The sequence below is a fragment of the Haemorhous mexicanus genome, chromosome 29, assembly GCF_027477595.1.
Source record: "Haemorhous mexicanus isolate bHaeMex1 chromosome 29, bHaeMex1.pri, whole genome shotgun sequence".
In the NCBI taxonomy this organism is placed as follows: domain Eukaryota; kingdom Metazoa; phylum Chordata; class Aves; order Passeriformes; family Fringillidae; genus Haemorhous; species Haemorhous mexicanus.
In genome coordinates this window covers 4,703,618-4,712,502 of record NC_082369.1, presented here as the reverse complement: position 1 = coordinate 4,712,502, position 8,885 = coordinate 4,703,618, and the positions used below count along the sequence as shown (strand labels likewise).

General features: G+C 60.6%; 1 protein-coding gene across 1 annotated transcript; it reads right to left on the bottom strand.

Moving 5' to 3' along the window:
- Positions 1–98: 98 nt before the first annotated feature.
- On the bottom strand, positions 99–8,885 carry WDR18 (WD repeat domain 18). Its single transcript, XM_059869980.1, has 10 exons — positions 8,640–8,885; positions 8,044–8,154; positions 6,546–6,679; positions 6,038–6,179; positions 5,345–5,488; positions 5,080–5,144; positions 4,853–4,977; positions 1,892–2,058; positions 1,344–1,412; positions 99–1,075 (listed from the first exon to the last, which is right to left on the bottom strand). The coding sequence occupies exons 1-10, from the start codon at positions 8,847–8,849 to the stop codon at positions 944–946; spliced, it is 1,299 nt and encodes a 432-aa protein (XP_059725963.1). The 5' UTR covers positions 8,850–8,885; the 3' UTR covers positions 99–943.

Genomic DNA, 8,885 nt, shown 5'->3' with positions numbered 1-8,885 from the left:
GCACTTTCCCACTCCCAGTGGGCAGCCCAGGGATGAAGTGATAGGTGGTCAAGGTCTGTGGCCATGCAAGGGTTGCTAAAGAAACCAACACGGGCATCTTTCACTATAAAAACCAAATCTTTTATGTAAAAAATAAACCTAAACAAAACCCACAACCCCCGCTGCCATGCTGTGACAATACAAAAGGCCGAGTCCCCAAACACCGTGAAAACAGAGTCGTTGGATCCAAATATATATAAACTGTGGACTGACGAGATTGGAAATAGCACCTTGCTGGTCCCCCCGCCCCTCCCCAGAGTGACCCTGTGCCCCAAAACCACCACCTGTGCTCCAAGCCCAGGGACACCCCAGGCTCTGCCTGCCAGACAGATCAGGAGCCCCCTCCTCAGCCCTGGTAGCCAGGGACCCCCCACCTGTTGCAGCAGCCCCCCCAGTGCACCCCCAGAGCAGGAGCCCCTCAGGCCCTGCTCTCCAGAGTGTGGGGTCCAGTGGCACTGAGCAGCAATCCCCAGGACAGGGTGGGCAGAAGGGGGTCTCCAAAATCCAATCTCAAACCGGTATTGAGAGGAAAAACACTTTTCTGTCTGCACTGCAGGGTCAAGTAACGAAAAGAAACAAAAAAGGGGCGGGGGAAGAAACGGGGAATGAGCCGGAGCTGCATCCTGAACCCTCCCAGGAGGCGGCGACGCTCCTCCTGCAGCGGCCGCCCGAGTGCCCCCCGGCCCCGAATCGGAGTGAACACGGTCCCTGTGCTGTCCCCTCGCGGTCCCCGCGCCGGTCTCAGTCCCGTGTCACGGAGCAGGCGAAGGCGGCGGCGTGTGCCGGGTCGGGGGAAGGTGAGCCGGGTGCTCGCAGCCGGCTGGGCGGTGCCCGAGGGCGGGCGGTTCTTCCCCAGGAGCCGGACAGGGAGAGGCGGAGGGGTGCGAGGGCGGGGGGAGCCTCTTCACTTGGCTGGTTTGGTGATGATGCGAGTGGAGAAGTCAAAGAGGTCCTTGTTGATTTTCCGGAGGTTGCTCACCTCCTCCTCCAGCTCGCTCACCTGGATCGTCAGGTGCTCCTGGTCTCCCACCAGGTTCTGTGACACGGAAACACAACAGACAAGCGTCAGGGCCTCAGCTCTGACAGGCACAGGCTGCTGCTCCTTCCCCAACAGTAAAGGCCAAACCCTTTGGTCCCCTCCCTCCTCCTCCTCAAAGTGCAGCCCCTCTTGCCCATGCCACTAGCAGATTTTAGGGCTCTTTTCCCCTGTTCCAACTTGCTTGGGGCCTCATGAGTCAGATCAGCTGACAAGGATCCCCCTCAAGGGGTCAGTACCCGATTCCCAGCCTGGGAGCAGCTCTCACCTTTTCCCTCGTCGAGTACATCTGCGAGTACATCCTCTCTGCTTTCTCCAGGTAGCTCTGCCCAGGCTCCTGCAGAATGGAGGGGTTGGCAGAGCAGACACAGACCCTCTCCCCATGCCCCTGGACTGGGTTCCCCATGGGAGGAAGCCTGTGTGATCCACCCTGCTGTCAGGCAAACAGCCCCTTGGCCTGCTGCCACCAAGCCAACAGGGAGCTTATCCATCAGCTCTGGCAGGACTGTCACTGTCACTCGCCCAGAGGCAGACACTGGCAGAGGGGAACAGCTCTGGGACCACTGGCAGAGAGGCTGGGATGGGTGGGGTGTGACCCTCCCTGCCTGGGGACAGCCATGCCAGGACCAAGGAAATGGTGGGACAGCAGAGCCAGCCCACGCTGCAGCACGGGGCTGGGAGGACAAATGACTGCAGCAGCCAGGATGGGGAGGAAGCAGGAGGGAACAGAAGCGGGTTTCACCAGCTGGAGGAGAAGCTTTGCTCCAGCACAACCCCTCCTGGATGCCTGTCCCCCCTGCCCAGTGCCCCCAGTACCTGCTGGTGCAGCCCCAGGCGCAGCGTCACCCCCTCGGCGCCCGGCTCATCGCTGCTCTCGGTGCCGTGCAGGTGCCTGCTGAACTTGGGCAGGGGCATGCTGGGCTTCCCCTCGGGGTTGAACATGTTGGCAGGGGCCAGCACGATGAAGGCGTTTGTCACTGGACCTGTGCAGGGACACAGGGGACAGCTCAGGCTGGCAGCCCTGAGAGCAGCGAGCATGACCCTGGCACAGGCAGTGGCCAGGACTCTCCACCCTCCCCAGGAGCTCTCCCTGCCCGGGGCTGCAGCTCTCCGGGCTGGTTGGGACCCCAAGGGAGCAAAGCCTGGCCTCCCCCCACCCTGAGCTGCCATCCATCAGCAGCTCTGTGCTGCCACCATCCATGGCAGAGCTGATGAGCACGTTAATTACTGCATTGCATTAATTACTGCGCTTACCCACGGCTGCTGCCGCCCCCTCCCAGCTGCTGTGAGCTCCCACCACTGTCCCCCACGCCCTGTCAGGCACAGCAGCCCCCAGCCCCCCTCCGCAGGCAGGGCAGCTCAGCCACTGCTACCACAGCCCGAGCATCCATTTCCCCTGGCCAAAGGCAAGGTGAAGATGGTCCACATGCACCTGAGAGGGGGCTGCCAGTGCTGTGGAGAAGGGTGCAGGGTGAGGGAGGGGGCATGGTGGGGCCTAGGGAGGCTCAGAGCTGCTGGAGGATTTTGGTCTCTGCAGAGCAGACAGACACAAGCAGCTCTGACATGGATGAGGGCTCTGTCATCACCATCCACCCCTCCAGAGCCTGCTCCCAAATCTGATCCTCCCAGGATTCAAGGTTGGGTCCCACCAGCAGAGCAGCAGCTCTGCTGAGTGCCTGGCCCCAAAGCTGTTCCTGGCCAACTCTGATGGCTTCACTCCCTCCTTGAAGACCAGACACTTGTGCTCCTGAAGGAAGCGCCCATCAGTGAGATTCCCACTGCACTGGCAGCTCATGGAGCAGTTTGAGAGGAAAGGTGGAGGAGAAAACCTCAGGAGTGAACCCAGAGTTCCCAAAACCTGGTCACCACCTGGACACAGCCTCCACAGCCACTCTGGGGCCCCAGTGCAGATGCAGGCCTGTACCAGACCACCTTGCCCCAAGGCCTGGGGGCAGCAGGCCCTGGGTGACCCTGGGCCAGCCTGGGCATGGAGACCAGGCTTAGCTGGGGGGAAACAAATAATCCAACTTCCAAGACAGAGCTGCCAGCAGCACACATCAGCCAGAGCATCCCAGGATGGCCTTGCAGGGGGAGCCCTTGGGATGGTCTGTGCCACACTGTGTTTGCAGTGACAAGGATGGAGCTCGTGTGACAGGATAGGAATTGAGGCCTGGAGGGATTTGGGGGCAGCGCTGGCTCCCAGCCTCATCCCACAGGTCTCCTGCTTCCCCCCAGAGAGGTGGCAGTCATGCAGAGTGACTGGGAGCAGCCCTGCCTCACCAGCAGCTCATTACCCAGGAGCAGCAGCCTGACTTCTCAAAGCCCACCTGCTCTGCCCCTGCCAAGGACAAGCCACCCTTGGTGACACAGCCCCCACACCCAGCATGCTTGCCTGGCCCTGAGCCACACTCCAGCTCCTTGGATTTATTTGCAGCAGTGTTGAGGGGAGGGCAGGGGGTCCTGTGTGCCCCCAGCCACCCCCTTGCCTGGCAAGCAGAGGGACAGAGCTGTCCCAAGGACACTGGGCCAGAGGCTGCTGTCACATCACCATGTCAGAGCCCTGTCACCTCTGCCTTGGGGAGGGAGCAGGACACACTGGAGGGGCAGCAGGGACAGACCTTGCTGGGGGGCTCATGCCTCTGCTCAGAGAGGCCAAGCAGGGGACAGGGATCCACGAGAGGGGGCTGGGTTGGGACAGCAGATTCCCTCACACTGGGAGGCTGCAGGGCCCTGTGGGGACTCCAGACCCCGGGCACAGCTTGGGGGTGCTGGACTCCCAGCTTATTCCTGAGCACACGCAGTCATGCCAGTGCCAAGGCTGCCAGGGAAACCAAATCCCTGCCCACAGGCAGCAGAGAGCCAGCAGAGGCTGCAGAGAACCCACAGCTTGGGGTCAGCCTAGTCCTGCTCCTCCTGGGAAGAGCCTGGTCTGTCCATTCTTCCCTGCAGCCTCAGGAGGACTCCAGTGCTCGGCTCACAGCCAAAGGCTGGCCCCCCCTCCTGGGATGACTCACAGCTCCATTTGGTCTGTTTTCACCCTCTAGTGCCAGCCAGGCTGGATGGGCACTGCAGTGGGTCCCAATTAGGGATGGTCTTTGGCAGCCAAAGGCAAGAGGAAAAGGGTCTGCAGGCAGCCTGGCTTCCATACACTGCCCTGAGGCAGCAGCTCAACCACCATGGAGGAACAGGGACTGGGGCTGTCCCCACCATCACCTCTGGGAGGGGTTTGGGCCATGCCCAAGGCAGCCCCACTGGTCACTGCAGCACCAGGGGCCAGAAACCACCACAGCTGGGGGAGGAACACAGTTAACAACAAGGAGGGGTAAATCCCCCACTGCTCTGAGGTAGCTGAGGCACCCAACTGCTGCTCCTGCAATTTACTGGAGCCATCAGACTGAAATCCCAGACAGCTGCTCATATGGGATTCACTTCAGGCCCCATTAGCTCACTGCTGGGGTCACAGAGCTGTCTCCCCTCCAGACACAGCTGGGGTGTATGTGGGGTGACTGCTCCCTTGGGAAAACAAGGAGGAGGATCCTGTGTGGCCTCAGCGACAGGGTGAAATCCATGACTCACTCCTGACAGTGCACAGGGGGTTGTTAACAAACAGGGCAAGGTCACGGCACCGCTCCAGACAGCCCAGGCTCCCTCCAACGCCTCTGCCCTTCACAGGGCGTGAAGCAAGGGGCAAAAACACACCTGGAGTGCCCAGGGCAGCACAGGGGAGACAGCAGCAGCCTCTGGCAGTGAGGATCCTGGAGATAAGGACATTCCTACCTTTGTGATTCATCGTCTTCAGGCACTGCTTGCTCTGGATGTCCCACAGCCGGACAGTTTCGTCGTGAGAGCCTGAGAGCAGGAGGCTGCCATCTGTGGAGACTGACAGACACGTCACCTGGTTCCTGGAATGGGGAAGAGGAGGTTTAAACTCAGGGTGACCCCAGGACTGCCAGAAGCTGGTGAAGTGGGCAGATGGTGGCTGGCAGGTATGTCTGGTTCCTCACCTGTGCCCTTTGAAGACCTTCCCGTTCTCCCGCTCCGTCTGGAAGGTCCGGTCTCTCTGAACCGGCTGCAGAAATGAAGAAAGGAAGGGAAAGGGGTTAAAATTCAGGAAGGCTGAATCCAGCAGGTTCCTCACCATGTCTGGAGGGGGCAGAGGAGGCACAGAAGAACCAGGCCCTCCCATGCCCTGGCAGGTCACAGCAGTCCCAGCAGGGAGGTGACAGTGGCTCGGGGTGACAGGGCACACCTGCCGCCCCACACACTCACCCAGGCGCAGAGGTCGACCTGGAAGATGGATCCATCCATGCCCCCACAGAACATGTGGTACTCAGAGAGGTCCAGAGTCACAGCCATGATCCCCACGTCGAAGAGCACGGAAAGCAGGAGCTCCCCAGATGAGATTTCCCAGAGCTGGAGTGAGAGGGGACAGGAGAATCAGGGGTGAGAATGCTAATGGCAGGACTGGAGGAACACTGATATCCTGGAATCCCATCCTGTCATTCCACCCTGGCTTCCCTCCTGGCTGTGAAACTGAGTCCAAGGCAGAATCCAGGATCAGCCTCTCTGTGAGCAGGACAGAAGGTTCCCAGGCAGCTTCAAAACAGCTCTGAACCCTTCTGTGGCCATCCTGCCCCCAGGGCATCCCCTCCCCACAGGCTCCAGCCTGCTCTGCTCCCTGTGGACATCAGCAATGGAAAACTGAGGAGCTGACCCCGACATTCCCAGGACAACAGGGACTGCAGCAGTCCAGCCTGGGGGCAGGTGCAGAGAAACTGCTGTTGTTGGAGAGGCAGAGGCCAGGTCTGGCAGCTCTGAGTCATTGCAGAGACAGCCAAGAAATTAAGCCACTGCAACCCGGCAAAGCTTGGGGACAGCTCGGGGACAGGGACAGCTTCCTGCTACCTGGCAGGAGCCTGGCTGTGACCCCATGGGGTCTGGCACCTCTGAAATGAGCCTCACCTTGGCCGTCTGGTCGAGGGAGGCGGTGGCAGCCCGTGCCAGGGGCCCTCCAAAGCCGCAGCACAGGTCGGTGATGGGGAGGCTGTGCCGGGACCAGACGTGCCGGGGGTCAGGGATCTGGGAGGGCTCTGCCTGCAGGACGCTGTGGGGAGAGCAGAGACAGGCAGGTCAGCCAGGACAGAGCCCCATGGGGAGCTGGGCCAGGCTCTGATCCCACTGGGAACGCCTCTCCTGGTTGCAGGGACCAAGTGGGACATGGGAGCTGCTGGCAGCCATGGCACACGGATATCGTGGCTGTGATCTCTATCCCACAGGGATAAAGACCCTGGGTAAAGGGCACAATCCCCTCTGTGTCACCCAGGGAAAGAAGTCAGAACCATCTGCCTGCTCCCAAGAACAGATGAGACCTCAAGGAAAGGCTCCCTGCCCAGAAGGAGGGCACAGACACAGCTGTGGGCTTAGAGGGATCTCCTGCTCCAAAATCCCTGTGCCCCCCAGCCCCCCTTACTTGTAGAGGTTCCACACCAGGGCCAGGCAGTCCTTGGCCCCTGAGAGGAAGTGGCTGCTGTCATCAGTGAAGCAGAGGCACGTGAGGTCCTGGTAGTGTCGGTTCAGGATGGCCAGGAGGTTCCCGTTGGACACCTGCAGTGAGGGGAAGGGCAGGAGGAGGGAGTCAAGGATTCCTTGGGATCACGTAGTGCCCTGCCCTTGGTGCAGTGAGGGGAGAAGGGTGGGTTCTGTTGCCCACATGAGCCTGATGGCACCTCAGGACAGTGACTGACACCACTGAGGTACAGCTGGAGCAACAAGCCTGCACTCAGGACCACGGGGAAATTCAGCACATGGCAGTGGAAGAGGTCCTGGCACATTAACTCTGGAACCCACTGATGCCAGAGCTGCTCCTCTGGTCAAGTCACAAGAGTGCAGTAAGGATTTCTTGTTCACTCTTAATATTCATATTACTTTGGTGGCTTCTTCCCTCCTCCCACAGGTCCTCAGGAGGGTTATGAGAGCTGCAGGACACCCCAGGGGTGGCTCGTGGTCCGGGGCCAGCAGAGGCTTTAGGGTGGACAAGGAATTCCCCAAGCCTGGAGCATTTCTTATTAAAAGGCAACACTGCAGGTAGGGAGGGAACCAAGAAGAGAAAAAGCCTCAAATAAAATAAGAGTCTGCTTCTTCTCATGGTCTGAATTAGACCAAAAATCAAACCAAACCTCAGTTCAAGGGGTTTCACAGACAGCACAAAACCCAGCTCTAGGGGCTGGTTCCAGCTCCATGGGTGGTTTCCTCTCCCGTGTGCCAGAGGGACAGTGCCATACTCTGTAACACATCTGTGGGTGACAGTGCCATATTCTGGAACACATCTGTGGGTGACAGGAGCTGGAGCAGGGCCCAGCTGGGAGCATCACAGGCAGCAGCTCCCACTGCAGGCTCAGCCTCAGGGATTTTTTTCCAGCTATAAGCACACTAGTACAAACAAACCCTGATGGGTTCAGGTAGACCCACTCACACCATGAGGCTCAAACCTCCCCTGGCACGGGGAGCTCTCCAGGTGAGGCATCCTGGGGTTTAATCCTGGGCTCAGGACAAGATACTGCTTTGATTTGCTCAGTGGTGTGCTGGGAACGCAGTGTAATCCCAAATTGATCCAGCAGTAATTAACCAGCAGGACAATGACCAGAGCACAGCAGGGGCTGCTGGCACCCTGGGCACACACAAATCCTCAGCTGAAACGTGGGAGAATCACTGAAGGAAAACCAGATCCTGTGCTGCTGCCTCGTGGGAGCAATGCCTGACCCCTGAGGCATCAGAGATGCTTGGAAAGAGGAGAAGGAGGCAGAGTGAAGCCTCTCCCTGAATTCCTCCCACTCCTGCTTCTATGAGCTGCCCCATGGGCTGTGGGCAGCACAGCCTTTATCCCAGGATCAGGAGTTACAGACATTGGAGGGATGGGGACCCTCCCTGACTGTGCAGGGTGTGAGTGTGAGTGCCCCAGCACCCCGTACCTCCCACAGGTAGATGCTCTCAGCGACGCCCGCCAGGATGTAGAGCCCGTTGGGAGAGGCTGTCAGGCAGGTCACAGGCCCGGGACAGATGATTTTCTGCTGCAGCTGGTCCTGGGACAGAGAGAGCACAGCAAGGGCTCAGAGAGGGCGAGGGGCTGCAAGCAGGGCCCCCTGACATGGGGCTCAGGGGGATTTCTGTGAACAGAGGGATGGGGGGCACCTGCCCGGGGTGATGGGGGTCGGAATGGAAAGAGGGGGGGCCTGAGGGTCCAACCGGGGACAGGGGGGGTCTCTGTGGAGAGAGGGGCCATGGGGGTCTCTGCAGAGAACTGGGCTATGAAGGGGTGTCTGAGGACAGAGGGGAGTCTCCACGAAAAGAGGGGCCATGGGGAGTCTTTGTGGAGAGAGGGGCCATGGGGGGGTCTGGGCATGGATTTCGGGGGGCTCTGTGGACTGAGGGGCTCCTCATCACAGGGCCGGGGGGTTCTCAAGAGAGGTGGCCCCGTCACATCCCCCACGGGGCCCGGAGTTCCCCCGCGAAGCCCGGGGCCGTCCCCCGAGCCGAGGCCGCCCGGGCCCGCCCGCCGCGCCGGTACCTTCCTCTGGAGCTCCCAGACGTTGATGTAGCTCTTGCCGAGCTGGGCCCCCAGCAGGTGCTCGCCGCCCAGCAGCGCCAGCCCGCGTGGGCCGCTGTTGCCGCCGCGGTACCCGGGCAGGGCCGAGCCCGAGTGCAGCTCCCAGACCGAGCAGTTGCAGAGCGGCCCCGCCGCGTCCGACACCAGCGCCACCTCCATGGGCGCCGCCATCTTCGCGGTCCGCCAGGGCCACAGAGAGCGCGGCCG